Below are 18306 nucleotides of genomic sequence, written 5' to 3'. Positions count from 1 at the left end.
ATGAAATCTCATCATGTGTTGTACCATCATATGTATTTCTGGTTTAAGCCAAAACAGAGTATAGTTTGGTTAGCTGAGCCCATCCTTGAACATTCAATCAGTGGATACTTATTACATCATTATAATTTAAATTTAAACAATGGGTTATCAAAGTTGAAAGTTTAGGAGATTTTTATTCCAAGCAACCTTTGTTATGTTTTTTTTTTTTTATTTTGTTTGTTTGTTTTTGCTAGTATAGCTAACCTCTGTAGCTGTCATATTTTAACTTTTTCTAGCATACAGCACCTATTTTATGATTAATCAGCAGATAAATGTTTGGCCTAGTTTGAACTGTCTGTTTTTTCAATGAGGATGGATTGTAAGACTCAGTCTGAAATATTTATCTGAACCCATAAGTATCATTGCATAACTTGTTATTAGTGTGGTAATGTCATCATCATTATCATCATCAAATTCCTGGTATATATCCTCAAGAGGTGCACGTGATACTATGTTATTACTACATGAAAAGGCAACATCATTACTAACTTCCTATTTACAATTTTACAACACATTAGGAGGGGGAAAAAGTTATCTATCAGACCTCCAATACTGTCAGATCTTATATTTTGGTCTTCTAGGGCAGTGTTTCTTAAACATTTTGGGATTGCACAATCCTATATAATTTTTTTTTTTTTTTGCACAGAATCCCTATGAAAATTTTCATAAAAAAATATCAGAAAGAAATTATGACAATGAAATCATGCAATAAATTTTAATGAAGAAAAAACATATGATACACAATGTTACAAATAATGAAGTAACATAACTGTTCTAGAAATAAGTCAATTTAATAAAAATTAATACATTGCCCATTCATGAAAGGTGTTTTTCAGAAACTACATCTAACATAAGTTATAATTGCTGTATGCTCTGGGGAACACCTACAAGTTTTAGCAGGAGTACATGGCTCTGTAGAACTAACTCATCAATCCACCTAAATTTTGGATTTAGTCTTTAGGTTTTTTTCCTAAAGGCTATGTTGTGGCATCAGATATGTTTATATAGCCTTTCCTCTCCCATGCTGTTTAAGAGATCATATCAATCATATCACTCTGAGAGTGGCTCTGCTCACACATATTCATGAATGCTAAATATCAAGTTTCTTCCTTCATTAATATCTTCATTTTTAATAGATTCTACAATGATACCATCTGTTCACTCCTCTAATTTTTCATTTCTTCACTCTAGTCTCTGACCAACTATTTTATTTTTATCCCAATGCTCAGATCCATAAGTTAAAATTGGATTGAATACCATCTTTTATACAGATACCTTAGTGTTTTGACTAATTTCTCTCTCATTCAACATAAATTTATTCAGCTGACTTCCTACCAACTTCACTTATTCTGCCTATTTTCATATTTAATTTGCCAAGTTCACTAAAAATTATGCCTAAATGGCTGAAATGAATGTTTTATTTGTTATAGAGATTTCCCATTCAGGATACAGTTGATGTTTTCAATATTCCTGCATATTTTCAGAGTCTGCTTTTTTATTTCTGATTTTCATATCATTTTTGGTACAGATTATTTTATTCGATTTAATTAAGAAAACCGACAGACTTCCTGAATTTATTCCTGTATTCCCAATGCATGTTGGACATAATAGTCTATCATGGACAAGTAACATGGCATGTTTGAAATCTGTTTAATACTCTAATAGGGAAGTTAATCCTACTTGCACAGAGTATTATGGCTGTCAATTGCATGTATTTTTCTGGACAGTTTGTTTTGTGGGATGAAAAATTCAAGTTTCTTGAATGAAAAACACTGCCATCTACACATGAAACCGGATTTATTTAAGAATGTAATAAGATCTCCATAAAGTAAAAAGCTGAGATTAACATCTCCAATTTTGATATCAGCCCTGATGCACTTTCTTTCATAATGTGATCCGATCCATATAGCTGATGAATAAAAATAGAGATCGCATCGTATCGTATTGTATTCACTTAATGATATTAATAATATCAAAATATATTTCTACCTGCTTGAATTTTATTGATATAAAGATTTTTTATTTAGTTTGGTTTTGTTTAAAATTATACCCAAAGCATTTAAGGCTATGATGCCAGTGTATTATGTCTTAATTACATGCTTCTGGCCAGTTTGATGAAAAAATTTTCCAGAAGGTAAAATCCTCTTCTACCTCCATATGAAACTGGAAAACTCAGTTAAGAAAACCTACAGACATCCTGAATTTATTCCCATATTTCCAAATGAAAGGCCCAATTAAGGTTCTTCACATCCTAAATGAGAGTTAAACCCAGGTTTTTCCTACAAAATTGATGTTTTTACTGATTATATTAAGCTGAATTTTACTGAACTAGGCTCCTCAATAGTAAAGATGCTTTGGTAGTTTCAGGGCATCAGAAATAGTTTATTTCAATATTATCATTATTTTGAATCACTTGGTGATCAATGAAGGGTCCAATTATAGAGAAAAAAGACTCGGTTCAATAATAAAATTTCTGCTCTGCAGCATAGGCTGGCCTGGCTGACTGAATGGTCAACATATCCACTCTACAACAAACTGGCTATGGGTTCAAATTCCATGGAGAACATGGATGTTTGTGAATGTCTTTAAAAGAGGGAGATGAATGTCATCACTCAGTGTGAGACTACTACTCTTCTTATTGGAGGCAGAAATGACTCGAAAAAGTTATGCTTAGTTTTCTAAAGAAAGGTTTCCAAATTTTGTAAAAAAAAAAATATATATATATATATATACATAAATAAAATAAGCTCATCCATGGTGATGTACTACTATTATTATACACCTCCGAATCAAAAATTTAGAATAATCAAAGAAAATGTGCTAAATGATTTTCAATTCTAATTTATTGCATAGAAAATAATTATCACTAAATATGAATTAGCATTATCTAAATCTTTGTATATTATATAACTATGTAAACACATAAAAATGTAATACAAATTATAAAAAATTGTTATTTAAAAACATTCACAAAATTATAATCCTTTTTAACACGGTTCAAAATATTAGAATAATGCAAAAATAAATACACAAAATTCGCAGTCAAAGGGAAACAACATTATAATTAGTACTTTGTTGCATCCCCCTTGGCTTTTATGACCATCATAAACAGTTGAGCATATTATTTACTAGTGGTCCACAGTCTTTTTTTATCAAAACATGCCCATATGGTCTGCAGACTAGAAACAAGTTCATTTTTCTCTCTTGAGGAAATTCAAGAAAGGAAATTGAGGAAACTTCAACTTATTGAAGAAGTTTCTTCATAATTCTGAACAAATTCTCAATGGGGTTTAAATCTGGTGAGTTTGCGGGCAAAAGAATTACATTGATTTGCCTTTCTTTGAGCCATCTAGTAGTGGTCTTGGAAGTGTGACAAGAAGCTGAATCTTGCTGAAAAATGAAATCACCATCACATAAATTATCCAATGCCAGTAACAAAGTGCTCAAGAATTTCTAGGAATTGACTCTTTTGTACACAATACACAGCCTACCTGGACCCTCTGCAGTCATACAAGCCCATACCACGACAGAGGTTACAAATTTCATCAAACAATTCAGGCATTCTTTATCAAATGCTTCTTGCTTAAGATGCCAAACATGTATCCCCTGATGATCATGGGACACACAACACATACTTTCATCGCTAAAAAAGTACCTTTCTCCAGTCCTCTTGACCCCACAACATTCTTTGATTACACCATTGCACTCTAGCTGCCGTTTGCTTGGAAGTCATAAGCAGCTTTGTCTTAGGCACATATGATTTAAAATCCAATTTGTGAAGTTGTCTCTTGCACTTAAAGGAATCATTCATTGTACACATTTGTAGTTAATTTGTAATAATATAAGCCACATACTTGTAATCTTATCTCTTCCAATTAGGATGTCAAATGTTGAATATAAACTAAAGCACTATTAAAAATTCTAAACAATCAGTATAAAAAATACCATTTTTTTGCACTTTTAAAATAAATACTGCATACCCTTGTAATGATCTTGATAGGACGCTGGATCGTATTGAAGCATAAACATTTGCAAAATCATCATTTTTGTTTTTACGAAGCCAGTGAGCAATACAGACAAGGTCATAAATTACTTTGGCTGTGAGAATAAAATAGTCAAGAGATATAATTATATGTCATTTCAAAGCAAATATGAATGTTAATACACTGAATAATTTATTATTTACAATTAAATGAGGCAAATTTTATTAACTAAATGGTAAAATAATGATTATTCCTCTCTATTTCCACACACAAAACCTGACATGCTACACAGTGGTGTTTTGCTGCATGGTACTTCTTTCGCCAATAATTATTAAATACATTTTCTTATCAATAAATATGTGAAATGCCTTAAGATGTCTATATCAATATTTCGAGCTGGAAGTAGACCATGAATATCATGTATGCTATAGCCACACATGCTATAGCCACACAAGCATACTCATGATCTGTATCATATCATGAGCTGAAACAAATTTCAGATTGTGATTTTTGATGAGCTATGAATTTCATATAAATGTTATATACAAGGTGGTATCAAAAAGTTGCAAGACCAGGTTTGTAACACGCCAACAGATGGCAGCACAGGGAGCACCAACCTTCATAAGTCAGTGTGCCAAAAGACATCGTCCTGTGTCCATTGGAAGCTCTGCAACTGATGCTATTCTGACTACCTGAGTTACCACATCTGCGATTTCATCATGCACAGCAAGTTAGAACAAACGTGAAATTCGAGGATCATTACCGGTGATGAAACTTGGGTGTATGGGTACGACCTTGAGACGAAGCAACAGTCTTCACAGTGGAAGAGCCCATCATCTCCACGACCAAAAAAGGCGAGGCAGGTCTGCAGTTTGAACAAGTGCATGCTCATCGTCTTTTTCGACATTCGTGGCATTGTGCATCGAGAATTCGTCCTCAGGGGCCAGACCGTCAATAGCAAGTTCTACTGCCAGGTTTTAAGGCATCTGAGGGAGGACATTAGGTGAAAGCGACCAGATCTGTGACGCGCGAAAAACTGGATGCCCCATGATGACAATGCACCCTGTCACCGAACTCTCCTCACACGTGAGTTTCTCACCAGAAACAACACGATCTCACTTCTGCACCCACCCACCCTACTCGCCAGATTTGGCTCCTGCAGACTTCACCCTCTTCCCAAAGATGAAGATCCAGCTCAAAGGTCACCGTTTTGACACCATTGCGGAGATCCAGCGCGAATCACAGAAGGTGCTTGACATGCTTTGAAAAGAAGACTTCCAGGACACATTCCAGAAGTGGCAAGAACGCTGGAAGTGCTGTATTGATATACAAGGGGACTATTTTGAAGGTGATAGTGTGTAAACATAGATAAATAAAGTAATTTCTCATAAACAGAGCTAGTCTTGAAACCTTTTGATATCACCTCATACTTAGTGAATCACTTGCTGATAATAATGAAATCGCTCACCAAATCAACAAGATGGGTATTAAATGAGTAATCAACGTGAATGATTTTAATTACCCAGGCACTGATTGGGTAGAAGTGAAATCTCATGCAATGAAGGCAAATTTATTGAACAGTTCCAAGTCAACTAACTCAAGCAGCATATGATAGGAGAAACTTTAAGTCAAAAAGTGTTAGACCTAATTATAAGGTAGGGAGGATTTAGGTTAAAGATGTGCCAGTTCTGCTTCTGGTTGTTGACAATGATCATACTGTACTGGCCTGGAAAGTAGCTATGTATATGGATGTTCTATTCAGAAATGGTTACACATTGAACAACAAAGCAGGAAATTATGACCATCTGAGGAGAACACTGGATTCGTTAAGAATTTGGCAACAGGGTTGCAAAGGATATTAGCAAGGATGCTAACAGAGGATTTAACTGAATGGCAGTGCTTCTGACTTGGCTGCATAATTTGAGTCTCAGCACAGAGAAGATTTCATAAGAGTGAAAAAAATGTATAATAATTCCATTGCACAAGGCTGATGCAAAGACTGATATGTCTAGCCATAAACCTATCAGCATATCTGAAATGATGGTGAAGATTCTAGAAAAGTTACTAAGAGCTAACAAACAGAAATAAATTGACAATGAATCTATACTTCACAATGAACAGCATGAGAGAAGGTCATGTTTGAGTAACTTGTTTACATTTTATAATAATGTTATGGTTGAGTTAGACAAGGAGAATGGTTACTCTATGATAGTTTTGGAATTTGCTAAAACTTTTGGCAGGGTACAGCATGGAAGGCTGATGCATAATTTGGAGGGTACTGGACTGGACTATAAACTACTAGCTTGGATAAGAGGATGGCTGAATGACAGATTCAAAGTGACCAGTGGTGTATCCCAGGGATCAGTCCTTGGTCCATAGTTACTCAATCTTTCCATTAATGATACTGAGAAGAACTAAACAAGAGATATGCAGCTTTTTGCCAATGATTCAAAGTAAGGCAGGGTAGACAGGAATGAGCTGAACAGGCTGGAATTGTGGATATGTAAAAATGGTTGTCAGTTCAATGTTAATAAATGTTAAGTTATGCACTCTGTGTGATCAGATTTCCAATGGCATATTATCTTAACTTATATTAGAAGAAACTGATTAGGCTAAACTGACTAGATCTTGGAGTTTTAGTAGACAGAAATTTGAAGTTCAGAGGCCATATAGCAAAGACTGTAAAGACAATTCAGAGAATAATTACAATGCTGAAACAATCATTGGCATATAAGAATACGGAAGTATTTTTGCCTTTTTACATTACCTTAATATGACCTCAAGTGGCCTACTATGCACAAATTTGATATCTTGATTTCCAAAGTGATGCAGTTAGAGTGGAGAGTGTGCAAAGTGGAAAGAGAGCAAAGGAGAATGTTAACGATAGTTATCAGGACAGAAATATAGAATATGAGAACAGATTGAGAATTTATGGACTACAGACAGCAGTCTACAAATTCTCAATTTGTCCTCATACTCCACTCACATGATAGAGACCTATAAACTTTTTTTTTTGAAAGGGATGTAAAGGGTAGAAGTACAGGGAATTTTTCATTTTATGGATCCATGAAAGTTGAGAATGAATATAGTCAAAGAAAGTAATGAATGTAGTGAAGAAAGGAGTGAGAGAGATTTTTATCTCATAGATTGACGTGGAATGGTTTGCCATTCCATGGTGAGTGTGAATAGTGTGAATGAATTTAAGAGAGGGTGTGGCAGATGGTGTGGTTGATACATGACCTGATGAGCACCTAACTCTAGTAATAATATTTTAAAAAATATGTGACAATAATATATTTTAAAGTAGTTTGATTCTTGGATATATCAAAAAGATAGATGACAATCTTACACAACTATACATGGTGATCAGAATGCATTTTAGAAATTATGGACTTTACAACCGTGTTATAAATTTTTATCTCATAGATTGACGTGCAATGGTTTGCCATTGGAGGTGGTGAGTGTGAATAGTGTGAATGAATTTAAGAGAGGGTGTGACAGATAAATCAATTACTACATGGCCCGAAGATACAGTCAAAAAATTACTTCCGCGCTATGCTCGTTCCACGAGAATTTACGGTCTACCAAAGATACACAAACAAAACACACCACTCCGGCCGATAGGCAAAGGTATAGACAGCCCAAATTATCACTAGCCAAGAAATTAGCAGCAACACTCGAGGAGTTGGTAGGTCATTCCCCCTCCTATATCAGAAACACACAACACTTCATAAACATAACCAAAGACAGATGATTTATTAGTTAGTTTTGATGTCTCTGCCCTCTTTACGAATGTCCCAATCACTGACACAATCCTTCTTTTAGAGAACAAATTTCCTCCAGATATCACAGTCTGGTTATTTTGTATGGCAAAACATTTTCTACCTACAAAAAGAAGGCACAGCCATGAGCTCACCATTATCCCCCCCCCCCATTGCTAACTTTTATATGGAACATTCTGAGCAACATGCTGTAGATTCCTCTCCTTTAAAACCCAAAGTCTGGCTTAGATACGCTGACGATGTTTTCATGATCTGGTCCCATGGCCGCCAGACACTAGACGCTTTCCTTAGTCACCTAAATAAACAACACAAACGCATACAGTTCACAATTAAGATTGAAAAACAGAACACACTTCTGTTTCTAGATACACTTGTCACATGTCATCCTTCTTTCCTTCACTGTTTCCCGGAAACTGACACATAATGGCCAAGATATACACATAAACTCCAACCACCACCCAACACAAAAACTAGGTGTCATTAATACTCTAAAAAACAGGGATTTGAAGATCTGTTCCAATGAACAAGAGCTAAAAGACAAATTTAAAGTTATCAGCAAAACTTTTCTAAAAAATGATTAGAGTCAAAACACTATTAACAAAATTCTCTACAAGACCTCAATAAAAAAACAAAGATAAATCAGACTACAATAAAACTATAACCATTCCTTACATTAAAGGAACATTAGATAAAATAAACAGAATACTACGGAAATACAACCTCAGAGCCACATTTAAACCTCCTGCAAATTAAAAAGCTTACTCAATTCATCCAAAGACCTACTCCTTCCACTGGCCCACCCTGGAGTATACCATATTTATTGCACCTGTAATCTACCATATATAGGGGAAACAGAAAGCACAATTACTATCAGACAAAAGGAACATAAACGACACATTAAATATAATAACTATGGTGAAGCTCGCCTTTCTGATTATGCCCTGAACACTTTACATAGAATTGACTGGAAAAGCACCAGTTGTTTACATCACACCAAACCATGGTATAGGGTGTCCCAAAATTCACGCAAGAAGTAATTTTGATAGAAAACACAGGTTTTTAATTAAAAATTGTAATTTCTTATTGATTCATAAAGTATACAGTATAGGGCTATGCATGGAATAGCATATCAGGTAAATGGCCTCCACGGCTTTGCTGGCACATACGCACACTTTTGTCGAAATTTCCCATGACCGTTTTGCATAAATGTGGCTGAATTTCGTTGATACAGCACTCAATTTCCTCCTTCAAGACGTGGGTGGTCGCGAGCTTGTTGGCATAAACCTTAGACTTCAAAAAACCCCAAAGAAAAAAGTCCAACGGCGTTAAGTCATGTAATCTGGGAGGCCAATTCTGATCACCAAAACGGGAAATTACACGACCAGGAAATGACTCATGCAGTAATTGAATTGTTTCTCGGGCTGTATGGCATGTGGCACTGTCTTGTTAAAACCACATGTCGTCCACATCCATATCTTGCAATTTAGGCACAAAAAAAATGGATTATCATGTCGCGATAGCGAGCACCATTAACTGTTATTGCCTTACCAGCCGCATTTTCAAAGAAGAATGGACCGATGATGCCTCCAGCCCAAAATCCGCACCAAACAGTGACACGTGGATGCATTTGTTTCTCAACAATCACTCGTGGATTTTCTGAACCCCAAATGTGACAATTTTGTCGATTAACGAAGCCATTAAGATGAAAATGAGCCTCATCACTGAAGATGATTTTGTTCGAAAAATAAGCATCCACTTGTTGTTGTTCCATAATCCATTCAACAAACTCTCTTCGCTATGTGTGGTCAGTAGGCTTCAGTTCTTGAGTCAATTGAACTTTGTAAGCATAAAGATGCAAATCTTTCGTGAGAATACGTTGTAGAGAGCTTCTCGAAATGCCCAATTCAAGACCACGGTGCCGAATTGATGTTCCTGGACTCTCAGCAGCACTCTCACGAACTGCTTCGATGTTTTCTGTTGAACGACTTGTTGAAGGTCGGCCAGAGTGTATAAGATCACTAACTGATCCAGTTTCTTTGAATTTTTTAATTAAACTTTTCACGGTTGATGAAGTTAAATCACTATTCCGACCATATTTTGTACGAAAATTGTGAACTGTACCTGCCAAACCTTCATTATTTTTAAAATATTGCTCAACAATGAAAATGCATTGTTCTTTCGTGTAGCGCTACATTTTTAATAACCCTGAACTGTCAGCTGTCACGCTGTCTTTTTTTGCTCGTTGGCAACACTTTACCGCACAAATGGCGCTAAATTTCAATCTTGCATGAATTTTGGGACACCCTGTATGAATGCAAATTTAAGGAAGCCTGAGATTCTTATCAACTACCCCAATCAAAAATTGGACAACTGAACAATAATGATGGTCTAAAAATCCCAAACATATGGAAGACACATATTCTACCCACAGAACCTTTCTCCCTAAGAGTTAATTATAAATAGAACTGTAGATAATCAAGAATCTTAAATCTAATATAACAATTGTAATGTTAAAAATAGGACATCATTTTTATAAGAAAACTATCTATAAGAAAGAATGTTTCTCTCATTACTTAAATTAAGGGGATATTAAATCCCACATCGTTTTAAAACCGAATAAGAAACTCAAAGATTGGAATCAGAGAGTTTCATGCCGAATATAGTAAACTATAAAAATATCGGCGATTACTAGAGTGAGCTAATGCAAGTAGTCCTAGTACGTAGTACAATACCAGGAAACTCGCAGCAAAGGTGGTAAAGTTCTGATCACTATTCTTGGTATTTTCCATAACGTAAAAACACATTTCCTAGGAAATGTATGCTGTTATTACATTATGGCAGGAGGTCACTACCCAGACTGGTTTCAGCCTTTTTTGAGGCTTCATCAGCGAGTAGCTAGATCAAATTAATACCAAAGGGTATAGCGAAAAGAACTTATATACTCTGCTATACGAGTTGTCAAACAGGTGCACCCATTAAATTACTTAAATATAAAGTGCCAATAGGCTTCATTTCAGCGATATAAACAATATTTAAATTAAGGGGATATTAAATCCCACATTGTCCTCTTAATTTAAATAATGTTTATATCGCCGAAATGAAGCCTATTGGCTCTTTATATTTAAGTTTCTCTCATGTTATCTTAAATAGAATTTAGCTTTGATGTAGTTTCTAAATAATTAATTAATTTATAATTTTATCTGTATTTTTTTTTTCACTAGAGGTCATGCCAGTAGAATAACTGGTGATTAAATCATTGTTTCTTTAGCTTACTGTGTGAAATGTAACTCAGATGGTCCTTATATATTTGTATATACTCCAGATGATGACCTTAACGTGAAGGTCAAAACGTCAGGAAATTTAAATAGTTATTTATAACATGGTTGTAAAGTTCATAATTTCTAAAATGAGTGTACACAACTATACAGTTTACAACACTTAAACACAGATGTTTAAGAAATTGTGAACTGAAGTCTGAAGTTTGGCATACAAATATCACACTGCAATAAATAGATCAGTATCTACGATAAAGAGCCAAGAGGCTATTTTTCAGGGAGTGTAAATTAAGTTAAGGGGATAATAAATCCCTCATTATTTTAAAGCTGGATACGAAACTCGAAGATCAAAATCTAAGCATTTCATGCCGAAGGACTATCAGTGAGTCCAAGCACAAGTCAACACCTGGGTAGTACAACACTAGGGCAACTCAGAGCAAAGGTGGAGCAAGCTCCATCATTATCCTTAATATTTTCTCATAATGTAAAACGCAGCTCCTAGGAGATGTATTACTGTTTTACATTATGAGGAGAGGTCGCTACCCAGACCGGTTTCGACCTTTATCGAGGTTTCATCAGTGAGTAGTTAGACATGGAATACCAAGGTTTAAGTGAAACGAACTTACATATACCAATTCGTTAGTAGGGGTATATGTAAGTTCGTTTCACTTATATGATAGTTCTTCGGCATGAAACTCTTAGATTTCAATCTCCGAGTTTCGTATCCGACTTTAAAATAATGAGGGATTTATTATCCCCTTAACTTGATCAGTATCTACTTTACCTTCAGATTTTTTAAGATACTAAAAGCATAGGGACCAAATGATCACAAACAGCTTTCACTATTAATACTTCAGTTTATATTCACTTTTTTCACTGTCACTGTTAATACTTGAGCTTATATTGACTTTTTCTTCTTTCATCTTTAATGGACTGCCTCATCTATAAATAAAAGGATGCTTAATCTTCTCTATTTCTGGTGTAGCTAATAATATGAGCTGAATTCCACTTTTTTAATTTACAGTGTCAATTCTGTTTTGTTCTTGAGCATCACTTTTCTTTTTCTATCAATTCCTCAGTATAGTGCTAAACTGTTAAGAGTTGATTAAGTGGCAGAAACTTATGCATAGACTATCACTCATTCCTTTTACCATGGAGATGACAACATATAGGATATAACAGCTAACATACATTATTATTTCACAAGTATTTTATTACTTTATTACTTAATAAGTACATCCTATATCAACTATCACATCCTATCCAAAACTGTAGAACTATCATATATCCTGTTCCATTATCCTTTGTGTATTGTTTTTAATGGTCTGTCATGACCAAGTAACCTGGTTTGTTTGAAACTATTTAATGCTCTCACTAAATCCTATTGATAGAGGCTACATGTCTGTCAAGAGAAAGGGTTCTTCTGGACTGTTTGTTGTGAGCTGAAAACTATGCCACCTCCATATCAGACAGGCAATCACCTTCAGTTTTTTTTTTTTTTTTTTTTTTTTTTTGAGAAGTCCTGATAAAGGTTCTTTATATTCTAGATGGGATTAGAACTTGGGTCTTTCCAATTAAAGGACATCATGTCAAAAGTGACTGGGCTACTGAGGTTCATTCTATCATACACCATCATCATCATCAAATTCCTGCCATGTACCCTCAAGGGGTGTACAGGATATGATAGTACTACATGAAAAAAATTACATCATTACTAACTTCCTATCTACAATTTTCCTCCAAACCATCTGTTACTTGTCAAGACTCCAATATTATAAGATCTTATATTTCTATCGTCTAAGGCACTTTGTACTGTATCAATCCACCTATATCTTTGTCTTCTTCTGGGTCATTTTGCTGTCAACCTGGCAGAGAACATTTGTTTTTCAAATCTTTCTTCGTCCATTCTGTTTAAGTGATCATACCACCTGAGATTAGCTCTGCTAACGGCATTCCTGGATGTTGACAATGTCAAGTTCTTTCCTAATAATCTCATTTTTAATATGATATTGCCATTGATGCCATGTTTTCATGCCTATAATCTTTCTCAGGACTCTCATATCTGCGGTCTCTAAGTCTTTGGTCAAGTGTTTTACTTCTGACTGAGCTCTCAGATCCATAACTTAAAACTGGTTTGAACATTGTCTTGTATACAGCTAATTTAGTGTTTTGACTAATTTCTCTCTTATTCCATATGAATTTATTCAATTGACTTCCCACCATACCAGCTTTGCTGATTCTGTTGTCTATTTCCATATTTAATTTACCATCTTCACTAAAAATCGTGCCAAAGTAGCTGAAATGTTTTACTTGTTCCACAGGTTCTCCATTCACAACACAGTTGACATTTTCAATGATTCTGCCTATTTTCATTGTCTTTGTCTTTTTATTGCTGACCTTCATACCATATCTATTACAACAGCTATTCAATTTAGTCAGCGAATCTTGCAGACTTGTAGCGGATTTATTTAGAAGTATAACATCATCCGCATAAAGCAAAGAGCTGACATTAACATCTCCAATTTTGATATCATGTTTAATACCACTTTCCTTCATAATGTGATCCATATAGATAATGAATAACAGAGGGGATAATGTACATCCTTGTCTCACACCAGATTTAACATTAAACCATCTTCCTGTACTTCCTTCAATTCTAACTGCTGACTTACAGCTCAAATAAAGACTAAGTAGTGCTTGATATAATGCCCCATTGACATCACATAACTGTGGCGTATTGAATAGCTTCTCTCTTGGCACCTTGTCATGTGCCTTTTCCAAATCAACGAAACTTAAATACAGATCTTTGTAATATTCCCATGTTTTCTCGACTATTTGTCGTAAAGAGAAGATCTGATCCTGCCAGCTTATATTTGGCCTGAATCCAGCTTGTTCTTCACCAAGCTTTTCTTCCACAACTCTTCTCAACCGTTTATCAACTATACTTGCATAGATCTTGCCAGTTTTATTTCCCTTTTTATATATGGGTACTATCAGAGCTCTATTCCAATCATCAGGAATTCGTTCCTCTGTCCAGCTTTCTGAACTATGCAGTGCAACCACTGTAAGACTCTTATATCACCATACTTCAGCATTTCTGGTTGAATATCATCTACTCCTGCTACCATTCCACATTTCAAGCCTTTGATGGCTTTTTCTACTTCAAGTATGGATATGTATTCCTGACTGTATGCCTGTTGAGTGTTTTTTACCACTGTGCTATCACTGCTTGTTTCATTAACAATTTTTTGAAGTAAGTAATTACTTCATACTTCAAGGATATCTTTTTCTTCTGTTTTTTATGTCACCTTTATCATCTCTAATTCCTTTTACAGCACCCCTTTCCTCCATTTCTAAGCTTCTTCAACAACCTCCAGAATATCTTACCACCTTCTTGATATTTATTTTGTATGTTCTTGCCAAACTCCTCCCATGACTTCTAGTAAAACTAGAAGTCATGGGAGGAGTTTGGCAAGTTTTAAAGAGAATAAAAGTTGAAAAAGAGAACAAAAGTTTTAAAGAGAATAAAAGTTGAGCAGCTCTCAGATATGAACTGTAGACTGAAATATACAAACATTATTCAAGAGAAAATGAAGAAAATGAAACAGTTCGAGAACAGGAATCAAACCTTGGAGATTCAGAGGCAAGCTCTGAAGAAAACATTGACTGATTCAGCCACGGAGGCATGTGGTGAGGTTGACTGCAAGGATAAAAAAATCAGAACTCCATGGTAGACACATGAAGCTAAACAGGCAATGATGGAAAAGGAGAAAGCATATCAAAATTTCCTGGCAAATAAGTCAGTTTGTCAGAGAATACAGAGACAAATGTAAGAAAGCTAAACACTGTATAAAACTAGCTAAACAAAAGTCACAGGAAGACTTTGGTAAGAATATAGAAAATAAATATGAAGAAGGTTGCAAGATATTCTGGAGGTTGTTGAAGAAGCTCAGAAATGGAAGAAAGAGTGCTATAAAAGGAATTAGGGATGATAAAGGCGATATGAAAACTGGAGAAAAAAGATATCCTTGAAGTATGGAGTATTTCGAAAAATTGCTAAATGAAACTAGCAGTGATGACAGCACAGTGATAAAAAAAAAAAACACTGACCAGGCATGCAATCAGGAATACATATCTATAATGGAAGTAGAAAAAGCCATCAAAAGTCTGAAATGTGGAAAGGCAGCTGGCGTAGATGATATTTGACCAGAAATGCTCAAGTATGGAGGTATGCAAGTCTTACAGTGGCTGCACTGTGTAGTTCAGAGGCCCATTTTCTGAAATTGGAAGCTCTCCAATCTGAAATTGGAGTAGAGCTCTCCAATTTCAGATGATTGGAGAGCTCTACTTCAATCATCTGAAATTCCAGATGACTGGAGTAGAGCTCTCATAGTATCCATATATAAAAAGGGAAATAAAACAATGTGAGAATTACAGAGGTATTTCTCTACTGAGTTCCTGGTAAGATGTATGCCAGTATACTTGAGAATTGGTTGAGAAGGATTGTGGAAGAGAAGCATGGTGAAGAACAAGCTAGATTCAGGCCAAATAGGGGCTATCAGGATCAGAATTTCACTTTACAACAAATAGTCGAGAAATTATGGGAATATAACAAAGATCTGTATTTAAGTTCTGTCAATCTGATAAAAGCATATGACAAGGTGCCAAGAGCGAAGCTATTCAAAACGCTACAGTTGTATGGTGTCAGTGAGGCATTATATCAAGAAATACTTAGTCTTTATTCGAGTTGTAAGTCAGTAGTTAGAATTGAAGGAAGTACAGAAAGATGGTTTAATTTTAAATCAGGTATCAGACAAGGATATACATTATCCCCTCTGTTATGCATTATCTACATGGATCACATTTTGAAGGAAAGTAGTATTAAATCTGATATCAAAATTGGAGATGTTAATGTCAGCTCTTTGCTTTATGTTGATGATGTTATACTCCTAAATAAATCCGCTACAAGTCGGCAAGATTCCCTGACTAAACTGAATAACTGTTGTAATAGATATGGTATGAAGGTCAGCAATAACAACACAAAGACAATGAAAATAAGAAGAATTGTTGAAAATGTCAACTGCGTTGTGAATGGAGAACCTGTGGAACAAGTAAAACATTTCAGCTACTTAGGCTCGATTTTTAGTGAAGATGGTAAATTAAATATGGAAATAGACAACAGGATCAACAAAGCTGGTATGGTAGGAAGTTGACTGAATCAATTTATATGGAATAAGAGAGAAATTAGTCAAAACACTAAATTAGCTGTATACAAGGTAGTGTTCAAACCAATTTAACTTATGGATCTGAGAGCTGGGTTAGAAGTAAAACACTTGACCAAAGACTAAAGACCGCAGATATGAGAGTCCTACGAAAGATTAGAGATCTGGCATCAATGGCAACAATATCATATTAAAAACGACAATATTAGGAAAGAACTTGACATTGTTAGCATCCAGGAATGTGTTAGCAGAGCTAATCTCTGGTGGTATGGTCACTTAAAGAATGGGAGAAGAAAGATTAGCAAAACCAGTGTTTTCTGCCAGGTTGGAAGCAAAACAACCCAGAGGAAGACCAAGATATAGGTGGATTGATATGGTACAAAGTGCCTTAGACGATAGAAATATAAGATCTGATAATGTTGGAGTCTTGACAGGTAACAGACTGATTTGGAGGAAAATTGTAGATAGGAAGTTAGTAATGATGTAAATTTTTCATGTGGTACTATCATATCCTGTACACCCCCTTGAACGTAAATGTCAGGAATTTGATGATGATGATGGTTTTTTTAAATCTGCTTCTGATTCTAAAAAGAGTGTTTCATGTTTGTATTTACTGTAATAAAGCATAATAGTTTTCTTCCATTTGATTTTGTGCAAGGTATCCAAAGGCATGGTCAGCTAGACCTGAGACCATAGTTGTGGCAGTGGATGTAGTTTTTGTGTTCATTTTGGCAGATATCAGAAGATCTCCCAGTTTGACCATGATATGATAATTTGCAAGAGCAAGGAAATGTGTCAACACCTGGAATGGAGAGGGAGAGGAAGTGGATCCTTAGAAGAGTGGAGAAGGGAAGCTAGCTTCAAATGAGGCTTGAAAGCAGTGTAGAAGTTATATTTCTTTGAAATACTGGCTATTTTTTAAGAAGTGCCCTGGATAGAGGGAATAGTAATGACATTACTTTATGTTGAGAGGATGTTAAAAGATAGAAGGGACAGATAATTTGTAGATCTTTTTGGATTGTAACCACTGGACAGGAAGGTTTGGTGAATAAAGGCAAGTTCAGTTGTAAGGAAAGCTTGGATGGAAGAGAGGTTGGAGGCTTTGCTGACAAGGGTTTTGATGACCCTATATTGTTGAGAAGAGGAGATGGTGGGAAAGTTTATGCATATATCTACCTGTGTGGATGGTTTTCTGTAAACTGAGAAAGAAAGGGTACCACTGGGCAGATGTTTGATTAGAATATCTAAAAAAGGGAAGCTGTTGTTATTTTGTTTTTCAATAGTGAACTGGATTCTGGGATGCTGACTGTTGAGGTGGAGAAGGAAAAAAGTCTAATGTGTCTGAGCCATGTTGCCAAATAGAGATCACATCATCGATATATCTTAACCAAACAGAAGGTTTGAGACTGGCAACATCAAAAGCAGGTTTTTCAAAATGCTTAGTATAGAAATTGGCAGGAGGCAGGTTGGGGGGGGGGAGCCCATGAAAGGTGAAAAGCGACATCAAAGTTTCCCATGATATCATTATTGTTTAGAACTAAATTCTGAATTAAAGACTGGAAATGTGTGGAATTTTTAATAGTGAAGTGTGACCAATAAGTGGAATTAATGATTTTGCTAATTGCTTGGCTAATTTAAAGGAGGGGAAGTCAGTAGAGTTTGAACCTTCCTATTAGACTCTAGGAAGGTTTGAACTTTTAACAACTTCAAGAAGCCAAGATGTGACATTTTTTAGAATTCTTTTTAACTTTTTTTTTTTTCTGACACTTAATAGTATCATAAACTAGCAGTTTATAAGTGGTGTAGTCTCTGAGTAGAAAATTCAATTTCCTAATATAATAATTGGAATTTAGGACAAGGGTAGCATCACCTTGTTTGCTATAGCAATAATTATGCTGCTGTTGTCTTTGTGGAGTTTATGAAGATAAACTCCACAGTTTATCTCCATAAACTATTAGAGTTTATTTCTTTTTGGTGGCAATGTTTGTGATAAGATGTTAGCTAC

General features: G+C 35.2%; 1 protein-coding gene across 1 annotated transcript in view; it reads right to left on the bottom strand.

Annotated features, from left to right (window-relative positions):
- Exo70 (exocyst complex component 7) overlaps positions 1-18306 on the bottom strand; it is a 324025-nt gene that overhangs the window by 221426 nt on the left and 84293 nt on the right. Inside the window, exon 7 of the mRNA XM_090398081.1 lies at positions 4020-4137. Coding sequence (XP_090254207.1) covers positions 4020-4137 — 118 coding nt within the window. The remainder of the gene's footprint in view (positions 1-4019; positions 4138-18306) is intronic.

Source organism: Typopeltis vanoorti, chromosome 9, assembly GCF_054136105.1.
Source record: "Typopeltis vanoorti isolate ZY-2024b chromosome 9, IOZ_Tvanoo_1.0, whole genome shotgun sequence".
Classification (NCBI taxonomy): Eukaryota; Metazoa; Arthropoda; class Arachnida; order Uropygi; family Thelyphonidae; genus Typopeltis; species Typopeltis vanoorti.
Note: the sequence above shows the minus strand (reverse complement) of the source record. Positions and strands in the feature narration are given on the sequence as shown.